The 17,989-nt window shown below is 37.5% G+C and overlaps 1 protein-coding gene across 2 annotated transcripts; it reads right to left on the reverse strand.

Annotated features, from left to right (window-relative positions):
• Window position 1: 1 nt before the first annotated feature.
• On the reverse strand, window positions 2-17,004 carry LOC143471355 (CCR4-NOT transcription complex subunit 6-like). Of its 2 annotated transcripts, none has more exons than XM_076969812.1 (13): window positions 16,841-17,004; window positions 13,268-13,388; window positions 12,734-12,920; window positions 9,416-9,585; window positions 8,983-9,107; window positions 8,410-8,511; window positions 6,957-7,111; window positions 6,072-6,226; window positions 5,716-5,794; window positions 4,182-4,348; window positions 3,983-4,104; window positions 3,275-3,376; window positions 2-3,010 (listed from the first exon to the last, which is right to left on the reverse strand). In XM_076969812.1, exons 1-13 carry the CDS (start codon window positions 16,844-16,846, stop codon window positions 2,534-2,536), a joined length of 1,968 nt encoding a protein of 655 aa, XP_076825927.1. In that variant the 5' UTR covers window positions 16,847-17,004; the 3' UTR covers window positions 2-2,533. The 2 variants fall into 2 exon arrangements, 1 of the variants encoding a protein (XP_076825927.1); XR_013119541.1 differs by having other exon boundaries at window positions 2,872-3,010; window positions 3,143-3,376.
• Window positions 17,005-17,989: the final 985 nt, after the last annotated feature.

Genomic DNA, 17,989 nt, shown 5'->3' on the forward strand with positions numbered 1-17,989 from the left:
GTTCAGCGAAACTTTGTTTTATTTTCGCTCACAAAATCGTATCTAAAACACGCGGGTCGAGTGCTTCGTAAAACTACCATCGCTCCAGCGACCACAGACAAGCAAAAAATACATTGTGACGTAATCAACGACGTAGTTTATGAGATCATCAAAAGGACACAAAATAATTGCAAGTGAACAAAATGTTGAACTGACACAGCCGTGACCGACATACAATAGGCAAGTGTTGAGTAGAAAAGAAAGCGACGTTCAAAAAGAGTACATACGACCACTGCTCGAGCGTTTAAGGTCTTGAGTGGCTTCACGACAAGACACGAGTAACTCGCTCAAAATCAGTGCAGATCGAAACCTGAATGTTTTGCTGCAGGATTTAAAGACAGAAATGAACACAAGATCAAAGCCAGTAAGATGCGGAGAATTATGATATCCATATATCGTTTGGAAACGTAAATTTAACACTGATGTTTTTGGTGTTTGGTCGAAGTAACAGACTAGCAGCACCGGAAACTGGAAATTTTCCAAAATATTCAAGTAAACTCGAGATGAACAAGTAAGTACACTCATGACACAAAACACATAGCAATGATAACTTTTTTCTCCATTTTTTATTTATAAAAAGACAAGGCTAACTGATAAAAACCATAAAAGTTAGTTGTAAAAGGCGGACAAAGATTAAAAAGAATCGTAGAAACCGCCCTCAATGCGCTCGAACCAGCGGACTCATAAAAATTCACAGTGCAATGGACACGGGCCCGGAGAAAACTCGTTAAAATCCACCCACGCGGTTTTGGGCCGGTTTTAACGAAAACTTGGAACGTACTGAGGTCATTCATTGTGGATTTAGAAATCGCAGTTAACCAGATTTCAAACGATGACGCAAACATTTAGCAAAATTAGATGATTCGACAAGTTAACATCATATTAAGCAAGTTATTTGAATCCTTTAGAAAGTTTAACCATAATTTGGCACAGCTAACGTATTACACCTTCAATTAGCGAAGAGGAAAAATCATTCTGGTAAACAGAGCGCTGGTTTATTTACGTTCGAAAAAGTGCAAATAGTGTTTATGAAATATTTCAAGGTTTAAAGTGAAATAAGATATGATTACATGAAATATCATCATTGCACGTATCGGCCGTATAAGCACGTTCACGGACGCAGCTAGTTGGCCGTTCCTCAATTTGAACAAACGATTTCTTTTCTTAAACGACGTGCCGCTAGATGATGATAGAGCGTCGGAGACGGTGCGTGAACCAACAACAAAAAAGATAAGATTTCTGACCCAATTTTAAAATGACAAACCATACCCCGAATTCATCGTGTTTTGTTAATATCACTAACCCAGTATAAATCGACAACAGAAAGCAAAAGTGGTCGCATTGACACCCAACACAAGTTAAAACCAATCACCGAGAAAGGCGAGGCAAAATGCAAACCCAAATTTTAAGGCAAAAGTGCAATAAGTCCGGGAGCGTAGACAAGCCAAACCTGCCCTAGCGATGACCGATGCATAAACGCAATAGAAAAGACACACACAAGCGAAACATGCGGTTGCGTGAGAACGGTCCGCAATCTGTTAAAAAGGGTTTATAGCACAAAACGAATTGCAATACTATGAAAGCGGACTGCTGACAAATCTGAAATATGATTCTTGTTTGATATTCGTTCCAACAGGGGGTTCAAAACGACAAAAACAGAAAGCGATCAAAAAGACTTAGGCCGTCGGGCGCTTTTGCGTCGCAAAATAGCGATGACGCAACTGATGACGTAATGAATTGATCACGTCAGAGCACGCTGATATAGGGAACTTGTATACCAGTAAAAGGCCACGTGAAGTTTGATTCGGAAAAAATGTTTCGAAATTTTCGGCAAAAAATCAATAAACTCCCCGAAAACGAAAGAGCTCTATTATTGACGAAATTAAACGAAAGAGAGAAAATATTTAACCAAATTATAAATTCTGAAGCAGACTTTGAAAAACGGTTACATACGTCAATGAATAGAAATTTCAACGAAAAGCCGACCTGATAAAGTGGAAGTATAAACATCTAGATTTTTCGAAAATTATATATCTGGCAACCACTATTTATAGAATTATGACGCAGTCTATGACGTTATAGACAAAGTTTTTGGAATGAAAAGTTTTCACGCAAAACATAGTCAAGTGCAAAGAACAGAGATTGGAAAGGCTAAAACCTGAATGCGTTTCTCCAACTTTTCAGAGGACACTACAACCCGAAAATAGGTCCAAATGCACGATTTGAATCGGGGTTAGTCGGGGAAAATCCTACGACACAATTAAAAACCTTCATGAAAAGGTGAACCCTTGTAAGCAAAAGTATTATAAAAAGTCGGTTTCTCAGGGTTTAGTTGAATGTCATAAAGCACTTCACAAAATTTAGATGAAATTTCGAATGGCGTGGGGCAAAAATTATCCATTTCTGAGCTTCTGCACTCAGCTATAGGATAACGGTGAGAATTCACTCAACACTCGAGTGTGTTTCCTCTGTCATCTCCATCGTCCGTGGGCGACTACCTTCTTCCGTTTAACCCCATGCCTCCTAACATTCCCATGCCGCCCATGTGGGGCATGGAACCGCCGGTACCGTTGGGGATGTTGATGGGGCTGTTATTCAGGGAATTAGCCGACCCGGGACGGCCGACGGCGGGAAATCGGTTCTGCTGTTGCGGCGGTTGGAAGCCGTTCGATGAAAGCGAAGAACTCGTCGATGGAGGGAAACTGGAAGGCTGGGTGAAGAGGCTGTACGGGTGCGGGTGGTTATTGTACAAGTTTCCGTTCTGGGAGAGGAGTGGATGATTATTAGGGGTCTGCTGGAACCCCTGGGGCAGGAGTTGGAACTCCGTCACCACAGGAATGTGGTCGGAGGGCACGTGAGGGTGGGGACAGCCGACGATGTTGTTGATCTTGAACCAATGGCGGTCTATTCCCCCCAAAACCCCGAGACATTTGAGCTGGGTTCGAGAATAAAAAATGTAGTCGATGATGCCCTATCAAAGAAGAAAATCTTTAACAATGGGAAAACAAGAAAATACTCAAAAGTTACGGAACAATTCTCTATTGTTTCACAAAACACGACGTTTACGAGACAAAAACTTTCCCAAATGCAGTGTTTATCCAACCTTAAAATAACGTTGTATTTTTTTAACCATAAGCTTCCATGAAACATTCCATTAGCAACGACCCCTCTCAAACGGCTTTAATGTCCGACCACAACATACAAGGAAATATTGAGATGGCAAAAAACAGCGAACCTTAAAGTCGTAGGTGTGATTGGAGTATTGTAGTAAGTGGTAGTTGCTTTCGTTGTAGCATGAATTCAACCGGAAAGGGTGAGTGATCGACTTGGGGTCAAACTGAAAGAAAAAGGACGATCTTAATTCAAGGCTATGACAGCAATGCACGTTTTAAATGCTATGGGAACCATATGCCGGTGATAACATTATGAAAGCTAGTTGTGAATAATTTACTGGTCTTAAGATGCAATTGCAAATCCAGTTTAACCTTTACCAATCATATCATGAAAGCTTACGATGGACGTCGTAAGGCAGTCATGATCACAAGCATGAATACTTGACCACACCAACGTTCAAATTAACGGGTTAATAAAGGACCAATGCATACGTATTGCGCACAGTATCTTTTACTAGCTTAGGTAAGGTTCAGCTGCATTTTGCAAACCACGTGGTTGCAATAGATGTCACAAAAGCAAATATAATCGTTTAATTAAACTTTAATATGTTTCGAGCAACATTTGTTCATTAATTATTATCAAAGCTAGAATCAATTAAAACAGTTAGTGAAGCCAGTTGAATATACACGATGTCACAACATATAGTTGTTGGGAAAGGAAGGAATAAAAATCACCAACTGTTATAAGGTTGCTTTTCATCAACAACAAAAATGCAGCGGCTTTTACAGCAGTAAGTTACTTATAAAACCCGACAAGCTCAGATAGACACCTGTATGGTTCCATTCGTCCGTAGCCCATTGCCAAACGCACTCAGGCATTTGCTGTACTTGATTTCCTTAAAATCCTGATGAGTCGACGACACCTTACCCCTCTGTAGGAACTCGGTTACCCCTGAACGATAAAACGAGTTGTTTTACACTTTTAACGCGCGGCAATAAAAACACTATGACGTCACAACGATATCTGACCGGAGTCGGGAAGCGAGTTAAAATCTCCGCAGAGGACGAGCGGCATCTTGTGGCACTCCGAGGGTCCGGCGGAAGTCCTCCCTCCAGGCCGGAAGCTCTGGCTCGCCTCATCGCAGATTCTCTTTAACTCATGACACAACATTACGGTCTGGATGAGTTTCACGTCGCTGGGGAGAAGAGGCAAGAACAGGTTTGAATCAAATCCTGGCAGTTCCATGTCCATTCATCTCGGCGTTATTGATGTACATGGATTTCTGTGTTTGATGCCCTTTGCTTTACCCCTAACCCTAACCCTTTTACTGGACGTGTCTTTGTCAGGTGAGTCATGTATTGTTTAGAACAAACTGATTTTAACTTATAATTACACTGAGCTAGTCCATTGCATTATCATGAAACACGTGTTTTATGTGCACTTGGTGTAAGGGTCGTTCTCTGGTATTAATACGGTAACAATATTACGATAACAACAAGTAATAACAGTAATAAAGTAATAAAACGTCATCTCTGTTATTACGGGCACGATGCGGACGAACATTAATAATTGGCAGGTGCAAGCTGGCCTGAATACTTTAACCCCAGGGAGTTGGACAAACGTTTGCATTTTGCAATGATAACTGGCATCGATTGACGACCAGAGGCTTAAAACGGACATAATAACACGAAAGATTTAACCACAACGGCTCGCTTTATGCGACTCTATGTTTTGAAAATCAAGTCAATGTGCTTTTCACCATCATAACAGACCTGCAGGCGTTTTGAAGTGACGCAAGCGATTATGACGTACACATGTTACGTCCAATTACGTTATCTACATTCGTGCAGAGGTTCACACCAAACAAGTAGATCGGTTTTTGATTACAACGAATGCCAAATGTTGAACAAAGGGCGCCGTTTGCTATGAGTTACAATTTCAAGCAATCATGGCAGTGACGGCTTCCGATAGCTTGAACTATTTAATGACGTTAAAGTAGGTGTTTAAAAGCACTTGTTAAAAGTTAACAACTACTTCCACTCCTTACAAAATTAAATTAAACTTCAGATAAGAACGCAAAGACTTTAGGGCGTGAAATCGAGCAAAGATTATGACAAAATCGTTACGTAACAGCAGACTTCACCGATCGGATTAAAGCATAGCCTATGGCTGGTAGCTCACTATTATTTTCATTATCACTCATTAGATGGTGGAAGGACAAGGTACAAGAAACAACAGCAAACTCTTTTGACTGGGAACGTTGAAGCAAGGAGCCAGTGACAAAAAACTTATTGTTCAAACTCGTCGTTCCTAAATGTGAAAGACGCTTTGAAATGGAGAAACCGGTTGTTTTGGACGGCGACTAAATTTGGTCAAAACAACTGTATTTTACAAAAGGTTGTGGTTATATACATGGCACAGCTAAGAGTGGTATTAGCTGTTAATTTGCTGTATGAGTTGCAAAATCCACGGAAAGTGCTTTCAGTTATTTCCGAAAATGCTTCATACTTGTATCAGTAGCTATTACTTCCCACTGTATAGTATGTACAGTTGTCCACTCACCTGAACTCGGGATCCCAATGCATGTGGGCATTTGCAGCAAGCACGAGCTGTTTGGAATGGTCGCCGGCACTTCGAAAACCTGCCACGATAAAAGTGGGCTGATGTTACTCACTGCAATGAAATCACTTGTTGCTATTTTTGTGTGTAAACACCAAAATGTTGTGTGCTCGGAACTAGAGGACTGTATCAATAGATTAATCACTTCTGTCCTAGATAGGTTGAAAAATACCAGACCTTTAAAAAACCTTTCAATAATAAAAAAATACTGTTATGTTCATCTGGTAACTGTCGATTCAGATGCACAATTGTCACCTGACAAATTTAGGGCCTATGTGGCAAGATCGTGAAACAAATACCTGCATTTTCATAAAGACCATCGTTAGTTTCTAACAGAGCTGCAATTCCGATGTTATCCTTAGTCATGACCCTATTTAACATGTCCTCAGACCCTTCGTTATTCTGCATTGCGACCTGATTAAACTCCACCAGATATTCCTTTACGAGAGTGAATCTGTGAAGAAATAAGGATCTATTTATAAGAGGGTGTTACAGCATAGCATTTTATTTCAATGAATTTTTTGAAACCTTTTTTCTAAAGTCCATAAAAGTGTGTCAGAAAACTACAGTGTTTTTTATTCAAGTTGTAAATATGCATAAACCCACATTTACATCCTGAAAGTATTTTCAGACTCAGTCCTGACTAATTTTAAAAGCTTGAAATAACACGCAACCAATTTTACAAAGTTCAAGAAGGCTCTTCGGCAGGCTAGTGGTACTCAATGAAGCTCTATACCGCTCGTTATCGCCAAACCGCATTAAAAACATTGATAGTTACAATGAGTTTATGAAATGTGGCAGAAATTTAACTTTCTTGCTGACTGAATACTGCTTTAATCACCGCATTGAAACATACTGTTTGGATTTCATTACTTTGCATCAACAGCAGAACCACGTTAAGTATGGCCTGAAAAATTGTATTTCTCTACTGTTTCTAATATTAACACAATATGTTGTTGCCCTTAACCCAAAGTATGGTTTGTTAGTAAGTTGATTTTATTTCATAAAACTTTTATGGGTGTCCGGATAAATTACGTAGAAAGTAAAAAATTCTTCAGCAAACGTTTACAAGTGCTAATGCCTAGTCCTGGAGTGTACATTGTAAACTCTCACAAGTGGCCAGAGACACTAACAGAGTATGAACGACCTAAATGAAGAAATTCAAATTAACATCAACAACATACTTGGATACTTTCCAGAAGATTGCACAGCCATCTACGTGCTGCTTGTCGTCTTCACCCATATGCTTGGCCCGTGACTTGGGGTTAAATATTCCCTCGTACCCATTTAGTTTCATCTCCGGGACAAACAGACTATGATACTCGCATGTTTCAACCTCCTAAAAAACGAAAGCATTCTGGCATGAAAGTTGTTGGAGTTTTATGCTACTGTTCATACACAACATCATGCAAATAGCTGCATGTGTTTTAAGACAAGAAAAACTTTAGAATAGAGATGATTCAATTTTGTCATAAATATAGCTGAAGTTATTATATAGCTAATCTCACAATGTTCTTTTTACAATAGATTTTATGTTTGTGAACTAGTTTCTATCTGCAACAGTGTCACAATAAACTTGAGTTGAGGCATGACAATACGTTTATTAGCTTATTGAATCGCGTATTTGAGCTTAAGGAAAATTTTGCTATGTTTTATGCCAATCTTAACACATAATTATGTGGAACAAGCAGATAACTGCAGTTTTATTGCTTTACTGAGTAAAACTTAAAGCAAGATCAGCAAAACTGTTTTTACACATTGTAAGTACGGTCGGCACATCCAAGCAGTCCTACTTGTTAAGCATGGTATACAAATGATCGCCATGAATTTGCTACGTTGTTACTTCCATATTTTGCTCTTTTCTCAAAACTGTTGAAATGTTGTAGTCTAGCATCGAAGGCAGTCAAACAGAATCCTACGTGCCTGCCTTCTTGAAAATATGACAGATTGTAATTATTTTCAGATGGGAAGTGCTCTGTCAGTTGCCGGCCTTTGCACATTAAACCCCATGAAATGTGTAATTGGACACTGAGCTATGTTTTTCCCAACAATGGGAAGTGTGGTTGTTTTTCACATGGTTTGAATTAGTTAGTTCATGGATCACAAGCACATCATTCACGATGTTAGAAGTATGTTGGTATCATTCGAAATTTCACAAAACTGCAATGATGGTACTAAGGCCTTAAAATCATGCAAGGGCTATGATAACGTAACATCAATATGTCACAGCAATTGTTGTTTGAAGACGCGACTGTGTGTAAACCTACACATACATTTGTCTCGCACTGATTTGTTTGTCATAAAGCGTATCATGCATTGTACACAATATAGGAATCGCAACAACATTATTATACAGGGTATAAGTGTCCAAACATATTGAATTACTTGTCACACATTGCATCATGCTATAGCAAGAAAGTAAGCGTTGAAAACTAAAAAAAGCTTCTTTAAACTTTTGTGCATAGTTGCCTTATTGCCAAATTTTGTTTCGGGTTTTCTAGTGATTAGTGTCTATTAAGTTTCATATTAATTTCTAAAAGAAGGCAGTTTTGCACAAAAAATTAAAAAGTTAATCCAAAACTGCATTGTCGTTGATAAAAAACAACTTAAATAGTGCAGAAAAAAGATCACTCTAACCTGTAGTGCTACAATGTCGGCAGAGTAGTACAAAATCTCCCTCATAATGGTCTTTCTCCGATACTCCCAGTTCAGCGCCCAAGGTGGACAATATCCGTAAAGCTGAAAACAGACAAAATATTAGCAAAATATCATCTCGGATTACACAGGTGAATAAATTGAGAATAAATATGCTGTCCGGGTAAAATATTCATAAAGGAATGACACCTGCCGCATTTAAGCACAGCATTCTGCAAGCCACCATTATGTTCACAGATAATAATTAATAGTTAACCGGATCTGGTTGCAAGTGTGCCCTGGAGCAAGAGTCAAGGTCATATGCTGAAGATTTTAACTGCATAAAGCTTGTGATTTGAAAGCTGCGATTACATGCACAGCAAAGCAATTTTCTTTTCCTTTGTCTAGTCTAGTTATCAGTTTTTCAAGCTTGAAATTTATGATGCACTTGGTTTGTGCGTGTGTATGTGTGATATAACAATATCAGTAATCCAGCATTGAAATATGATGATAATTAACAACATCTGCAACATTGCAGCAGATAACGTATGCAATTCATCATGCAGTGTTACAAACCTGTCGAGTGGCATATTTGTCACAAAGGACATTGTAGGACATTACGGAAAAAATTGCCATAGGTTGCGTCCTTTCGGGGTCGGAGGCATGCACCCATTCCCTTTCTGGGGGTTCTGGAGTGGTCACTGTACAAAAGACAAAAACAAAGAAATTGACTTTAAATTTAATATGCAAAATCTGCTAGAATGTGACTATATGGGCTGATGAGTAGCATGTCAACAACGTTTGTAATGATGCAGAAATTTATTGTTTAACGACAAAAATAAAAGGCTGCCTGGTCATTATTATATAACTGATTATATACAAAGTTAGGCGACATGAAATTATATTGGCTAAAAGTACAAAGCGAAAAAAATAATCAAAACCTTGAAAAACATCGCCAAATTCAACAAATTCTACAATGGTAATGCAAATGAGAATAACAAATGCGTACCAGCAAGATTATCAAGGAGATAAGTTAAAAGTCGACAAGGTCCAGTCTTATACAAATTCTGTATGTCAGGCTGCAAAGGATTCCCATTAAGTCCCAGCAACTGCAATTGAAAGAGTTTGCCGAGCTCGTAGGGGAGGACTCGAAGACTGTTGTGATTCAGCATCAACTCCCTATTACAAGAAATGTGACCAATCAAAAAAAGTTAACCTTGGTTAACCACCATTAATGAGCCACCAATTAACTGATATTTTTAAGTATCATTTAATGCTAAAAGTAAAAATTCAATTTAATGACCTCAAAATGGCATGAATAAGTCACCAAATACAATAAGCACGTGCAGAAAATATTCAATGATATAATTAATGAACAAAGACAAAAATCTTAAAAATATAAACTGACTTAAAGGCACTTGCTACATTTAACGAAAAACGTTAATGGAACATCATATAAGAACAACGTTTGGGACATTTGTTTTGGACTGTAGGTAAATAAACCAAATAACAGGGTAGCTGATCAGGGTAACTTAGGGCACAGAAGATAAACACAGGTGCCTTTAAATTGTTATGTAGGCTAAGTTGGCTTCCATGTCGCCTAGGGGCAGTGAAAGATGTTTTGAAAATCTGACAGCATGCTATACTGTACTTAAATCTTGGTGGGTAACAAGCACCACCGGCTAAAACACATCGCTGAATCGTAGTTTTAAGAAAGATTCGTTCTTATCGTTGATAACAAACCTAAAAACGAGTCAGATAAAAGAGACAAAAGAGAGAAAAGAGAACGGAGTGTGGGGAGCAAAACAACAAGCTTCCACCGCCTAAGTACGCTCTTGTGTTCGGTCGCTGTGTATCCTTACGCCATGCTTGAGCAGGCACAGACTGTTGACATGCGTCATCCGAGCCATTTCCTTTCAATTATGCTAAGAAACGCGATGAATAGCGTGCACACACGAACAAAAACACGTTGTCCAGCAAAGAAACAGTTTGAGAAGACGTCTGGAAAGCGAGAGATGGCTACGCTAATGCTGGCAAGTGTAAGGGACCACGATAGCATCACCAGCGATATTTTAACACATAGGTTTGTGCGAATTTTGAACTTAGTGTCATTAAGAAGTCGTGGACTGTTAAAATAAACAAAAAAAAGTTGCTGAAAACTCTGTGAAACACAACATACACAAAACGAGCGCGTAAAGCTGAATAATCGGTTTACAATTCACGTGGAAAAAACAAATGTTTATCATCCCAAAGCCAGCCTACACGACACAATGAGCTAACAATACCATGTGGTCGGTGGCTGGACTATTGTCGGGCAGCGCTGGCAGCGTGAATTAAGCAAACACAAGCTCCGTTTTCGGGCCAACTTTATGGACTTTTTGCAGGCAATTTACTACAAACATGTTCGTGACGTGGATTACAATGGAACACGAGTGAAGGTCATAGTCTGATATGTTGCGCTATAACTACGCACCGAGCTTTCAAAACGACATATGGCAGACGCATATAGCACATAGTTTACTATCAAACAAACCATTAGACAACGACGTTACAAGATAAAATAGCACGATTGTAACACAGAGAATGACATGCTAATTGCAAACACAGTGGCTCGGATTACATTCTAAATAGTGCGTATAAGATCTGGTGGGTTTAACCTTCTGAAGAGAAACGAAAACTAACAGGTTTGGAACAAACTGCAATATGGAACTCCTATGATTGTACAAAGAACTTACTTATTTGTTAGTGATTATAAACAACAATCTCAGCGTTTTTATGTGACAACAAAGAAGAAGTTGTGGAAAGAGGATACCGAGGCGGCATTCCTACCTGTGATATCTGCAGTATTACCCACTGTTGCTTAACTTCTTATCATGCCAACATCGCATGCTTTAGTGTTATTTTAATTTATCCACTGATTGTGTTTCAGGACATCATCACTTTGTTTATGATCTCTGACAGTTTGGAAAGAAGATTTACTACACTAATACTGAGCCCCATGTATAGCTAGAAATTTGCCCTACACCACAGACTTTTGAAAGTCAAAATCATTAAAAACCAGAACAGCAATAACAGAAAAACTACCAGAATAACAGGAATAACAAATAGTTATTTCTGTTCATTTTCAGATATGGTAAGAAACGCATGAAATGTGTGATTTAGAGCCAATAAGTAAAGTTGGATATATATCATAAGATATATCATAAGTCTCATTCTGAGTTTCCAGTACAAACAAAGTGACGATAAGCTTCATGAAATAACAGCTACATGAAGCAGGATGTTTTGAGCACAGTGCGGCAATTGAAAACCACGAGCTATCACGCCACCCACTAAATATAGTTCGTTCCTGGTAAACGCCACGCAGGTCGACACGCATATCATATGAATAACAATAGCTTAGCCATAGAGTTGCCGCAAAATATTTCCAGGCGTCTTTGTTACCAGAAGAGTGAAAGTTAAGAGAATTCATTTCTATAAAACTGCAAATACTTTCCTCTCAGCCAATACATTTAACTAGGTATGGAATGCACTATTATTGAGTAGCTTTGCCAATAAAAATTTCATGTTTATGTTGCATTTTTTTATAGGGATTTTCCTTCATTGATATTATGAACAGTACATACACTTTCATTTTTAAATTTAACCAATGTGGTTTGTACTAGAATAAAATTTATTGATTTCTTATTTACCAGTAAGATGTTATCGATTTAAGTCAGAATGGGGATATTTCTATTAAGATGAGACAACAAAATAAAAAGAGTCTGGTTTTATTAATTATTTATTTCTGTTAAAACATTAAACTATATTCCTGACTGGTAGTGGTTTGTAAATATTTCCAAAACATGCTGCTTCCAAGAAGAGCTTTGTATTGTCTTTTCAATACTGTTAGCAATCATGTTGCCTGAACCATTATAATGGAAATTCTTCAAATTCTATGAAACCTTCACAAAACTTTACTAGCATGTGAGCGCACTTGTCTCTTTAGTTAAATTAACTACACATGGTAAATCAGTGTCCAAAACAGGCTCGTATAATATGGTCTAATATAGGGCAATGTATGGAAGGCACAAAACTATGTTTATGAACAGGGGTTTTTACAGAGTTGTACATTTACAGCTACTCTGATGACCGCGATACCACCAAGAATAGCAGTATTAATCACATAAGTTATTTATTTATGTAGATGAGACAAGACTAATATGTACTTTTGCATTACACTTGAGACAAAACACCAACTTAAGCCCATCCAGAGTCAAACTCATTACTTTTAGGCAAATATCCACTTTCTGAAATACACAGCAATTTAAGCAGAATAATGAATCCTCACCTGAGCTCAATGAGGTCACCCAACTCGGCAGGCAAACTACGCAGCTTATTGGAAGACAAGTCAAGGCAATGAAGATTCTGCAAACGGCTTACATCTGGTGGTATCCTGGTCAATTGGTTGTCATTAAGAAACAAGACAGTGAGGTGCGTGAGTTGCCAGAGAGCTGGAGACAAATTACGAATGGTCCCTGCAAAAAGAAAGACAACGTTTGTGAATTTATTCGGAAAGAGTTCTTAAGGCAAAGGTATCAAAAAGCAGCAAGGATTAGATCGAAAGGTTGACCAAAGTAGTGCTCTCAAACTGGGGGATCATTTAATAAACCATTCTACCCTTAAAATCATTTAATTGGTGCAGGAGAGCCGGTGTAAACAGCAACACCATAATGCAATTGTTATGTCAAACATAAAATCACACCTGCACATAGCAACAGGTTACAGAGTAGCATTGTTAGCACAGTCGGGGGGGATTGTGATGTTAAACGATTTAAAAGTTTGCTGAAACAATATTTTACAATGATAAGGCTTATAAGTGAACCTGTTATTTCCAGCTCTTCCCAATGTGATTCCTTCCCTGATTTTGCCTCCTCCTGCGACATAATGTGCGTCTTTCGGCGCCCATGGCGATGTTTTGTTTCATCTTTCGGCATTGGTTTCAACTTTAAAAGGTGAAATATATTAAAGTAAAACATTAAATAGGAAAAGCTGCATGGTAAATAATCCAATATTTTTGGGCTATCTACATTATATTTCAAAATTTTTTATAGCCAAATCGCACTTTTTCATCGTGAAATAACACTTTATTTGTGCAGAATTGCAGCTTTCTGTTTAGCCTACTTAGACTTTAAGAATTTCGTGTTTGCATCAAACAGTAATGCTGTCCGGATATCAGAAGTAAATAAAATGTAAGTACAGTAATGCACTATGCTAAAATAATTTGTCACAAAACTTGCAGTTTAATTTCATTTGTAAAGTAGTGTGCTGAACTGACAGTGGGTTAGTTCTTTGTTTGCATTATAATATTGACATTTAAGTATGTCAGCGTAAAGTAAGTCACTGTGTAATAAAGTGTTCTACAATCCAGATGAAAAAATGGCCATATTTTGAAAAAAAACTCAATTCCTTACTCAGTGTGAAAACACTTGAATTTGGCTTGGGCATGACATAATAAAAGTGACTGTTTCACTGAAAGCTTATTACGGTTTAACTAAAGTTAAATTTAGATAAAAAAGATTGAGTTACTATGTTATAATATTCAAGGTACTGTGAAAATAGCTTCTTAAGTACAAAATATATAAGCATGGAGGTAACATCATCAAAACATCACGAACACTATTAAACTTTGGAGTACAAGACTGAAAAAGACAATGGGTAGTCTATCATAACTTTCTATTCTAATCCCTCATTGTTAAATGTCTAATGTGGGCATTGCAAAGTCAGCATTCTGCAGACCGAGTTTTAAATAAACTCATATATTATGCTCAGAGCTCAGGCCAGAGAGCTCCAAGCCTTTTTAATTGCGCACCACATGAATGACAAATGGCAAACATGAACCATACAATGTTTCCGTTCAACGTATCATATCCCAGAAACAAAGACAAGGGAAGCAAGACAGAGCTAAATATACAAATTTCGCGTTTAACAATATAGTATACAGCTGAGTAGTATGCAGTGTAGTATTATTTAAAACACATTTTAAAAAACAATAAAAAGGCAACCGATGTCTTTATTTCAAAGGCTACTAAAAGTGGAACAAAAAACGTTATATATAAAGAAAAAGTTACATTCATATCTTGTATACACCAAACTTTGGTCCAACTTTAATGTAATAATTTGTGTAATAATGATTGCTTCTCAATTCTCACAAGTCACAAGCCTCAATTATTTCCATCTGCTTTCACATTTCGGACGAATCACATAGGAGTGAAACATCATGTAAGCGGAATGTTACAAGGATGCCTGCAAGACTTTTTTTCCACTGAATGAAGGTCAACTAATTTTTCGATGTTTATGCTGTTTAATCTCTGGCAACACAGGTAAAAATGCTTTATATATGTGGACAATTTCACTTCAGCAATATCTTTATCAAGAATGACATATTTATTAATACTACCATACGTAAACATGAAGATCAGGAGAAAATTGTTGGTCATTACAACTTACACATATTAATAAAGGACTAGAACAGTAAAACAAACAAATTTAACACAAAAATTAATCTAACATTTTGGTCAATATTGCAAAACATCATCAACCAGTTTCTAACTTTTCAAACAGAGTAAAGATTAAAAAGAGAAAGGTGACATGTGTAACGACTCTTCTTCACCTTCAAACAAAACATGCTCTCTTTGATGTCGCTGTCATAGGGGCATTACTTGACAAATTTAATTTGTTATTATGCAATGGAATGCTAGAAAATATAATCTCGAATAAAATTCTGCATGCTTGGTTGATGGCAGAAATAACCATTTCATGATGAATGCAGGCATGTAGTCTGGTGAGTTTTTTCAATATGACCGTGTCCACAATATTTAGATTTAACATTTGCAGAACAAGAACCTACTTGTGAAAAATAAATGATATCAACGGCAGCTTGCTTGTAGCCATTAACCCACAGTAAAGTTTCTATGAGGTTTGTGTCAATTTGAACAATGTTAAGTGTGGATCTTATACTCTTGCAGAGATGTGAGCTGCTAGTCTTTCATCTTTTCTCTTCATAGTTTACTTGTACTGGATGGACAGGTACAGTCTTCTTGAAGAGTGCATCATGGTTGGAAGAAGTACGTTCATGCACTAGATCCTCTCGCAACTGTTTGCGATAACCAGAGATGAACAAAAGCTTAATATTACATTGTTGACATGGTGTGGTTACAACTGGACTTCCCGAAGCCGAACTGGCAAATTTCACAAGTTTCAGTGAGCAAATTGTTTACCGAGCTTCTAAAGCTGCTGCCCCCTCAACTTTCCTGAAAAAAGACAGTTGGATCTAGTCAAAAAGAGAGAAACGTACGAAGTCTACTTGATGCTTGACTCTTGGAAATGATGCTGGTCATATTCAAGAAAGAATCAGATGAGATGTAAAAATACATGGATTCTAATTTTGCTTCAAGCTTGTGTTATAAGCAGCACTGGGCTGGTTTCCATATAAGCAGCATGGGATATATTTTAGATTTCTTGTTCTGCATACGGAGTCCAACTCAGCGCATAGCTGACCTGTAGGAACTTCTAAAACCAGCGTACATCCCTATTAGAGCAAAGGAATCACATGATCACATGAGTATGAGCAATAGGAAACTTAACATCATACTTAATAAGTAAAGAAACGCAAGCAGAAAGAAGATTACATGGCCATTACATTCAGCTTCCGGACTTTACACCACACAGCTTAACGAGTCAAATTCAATCCTTGTTTAAAAAGCACACTCCCACCTGTTTGGTGTGTACTACTTATTGTAAATAGTGTACAATGTAGGCCTAGAATACAATTTTTTTCTCAAGCAAAATTCCATGGTGGGGACCAAACAACTAAACTTGGAGGGCAATTTTACAAACTGTTCTTTAGAGACTCACAGTCTTGGCTGTAACACTTTCCAGCTAAGCCAAAATGAATCCCGTGCAGAAAACACAAATGATATCATAATTTTGGTAGCAGGTGGACAAGTATATATACAAATAAATAACGTGGTTTGGCAATTTTAGGGTCTAGTATACAAGTGCTCAACCACAGGATGTCTTTGTATACTAGATCCAAGCTACTCAAATTGTGACGTCACCTGGTTGTGCACTTGCACACTAGATCTTAATTTTGCACTAGACCCGCCAAAATAATGCTTTTCTTTGTAAATTTTAACAAAATAACCTTGAGAATTACAACAGGTCAACTAGATTAGCATGCACACCATCGAAAGATTTGCTTTCAAAGCACCTTAAAAATATAATTAGGCTACGCCAATAATATGTTCCATAACGGCAATTTTGCGCTGGACACTTTTCACATAAGGCAACTTACTGTGCCGGAAATATTTGGCGCGTCATACTAACTTTCCAGTCGAGACGTCAGCATTTTAGTCAGTCCAAACTTAAAACCTGATGCACAAACCAACACACTTACCTGCATTAAAACTTCTTTGACAGAGCAGAACAATAAAGTATTCCTAATTGCAGCCAATAACGATCAAAACTGAAGATTTATTCCAACGTATCCGTCACTAAATGTGCTTTTCGTTCTCTTACAACGCTTCTAAACCAACTACTGAGTCTGAACGAAAATGGCGAATGTGATGACTCGCTTCATTCATTACGTCACTGGGGATGGTTTGCAGGAAAACAAAAAAGATATAAAACATTGGTTGGGTAAAAGTTTGTTTGAATGTTTTCTAACTCATTTCTAAGTCTGTGACAAAAAGAAATCAATTTTACCTAATCTTAGAATTTGCGTAAATAGGTTTTTATTATTTGCTTATTATGGCATCCTACAAAATTCCACTACAGAATTTACCAAACTAGGAATTTTCAAACCAGAAAATGCCAAACTGAAAACTTCATATCATGAAACTAAGAAACAGCAATTTTTCAATGACTGTTATCATTACACAAGAAAAAGCAAATGCAACTTCAAATTAAAATTTATTCATGGAACAGCAAAACCACGACAGAATTCAAAATTTGGGTTCCAATCTTTTCCCATTGACATAGCTTAAAACCGTTAAAGCAACCTGTAGCCTTTTGTTAATAAGTCAGAATTATGGCGAAAAGGTTAGTAAGATTTGTGATTAAGAAAATTAGCACATTGTCCCATCTTGCGCAATGTCCAAGAATGCAAAATCTCTTTTCCACTGTCAATTGCAGGTTTTTTCCTGTTTAAAATATGCTACCCATGTTAGTTGTCATTTCATTTTCAGGCACGTTGTATTTTTCAAATTTCATGTTTGTAAGTACCATATAGGCTACATATTGGAAAAATTTTTTTTGGAATATTACAGTTTGCCGTTTTTAGTCTAGATATTTTTCACCATTAGGCCTACTTTTGAAGGCGCAAATGTGGTGCTAACCGTTGCTCTAGCTCCGTGGTTTTCAACCTGGGGGTCGCGACCCCCGGTTGGGTCGTTTGCCTTTTCTCTGGGGGTGGCGAAGACGACAATTAATTATTATAAATAATTAGACGACAATTATTACCAATCACTATTAATTACTAATACCATTATTACTAATGATTACCAATCACTATTACGCCAATTAATAAATGCCAATTCAATAAATG

This window comes from Clavelina lepadiformis, chromosome 9 (genome assembly GCF_947623445.1).
Source record: "Clavelina lepadiformis chromosome 9, kaClaLepa1.1, whole genome shotgun sequence".
NCBI classification, from domain to species: domain Eukaryota; kingdom Metazoa; phylum Chordata; class Ascidiacea; order Aplousobranchia; family Clavelinidae; genus Clavelina; species Clavelina lepadiformis.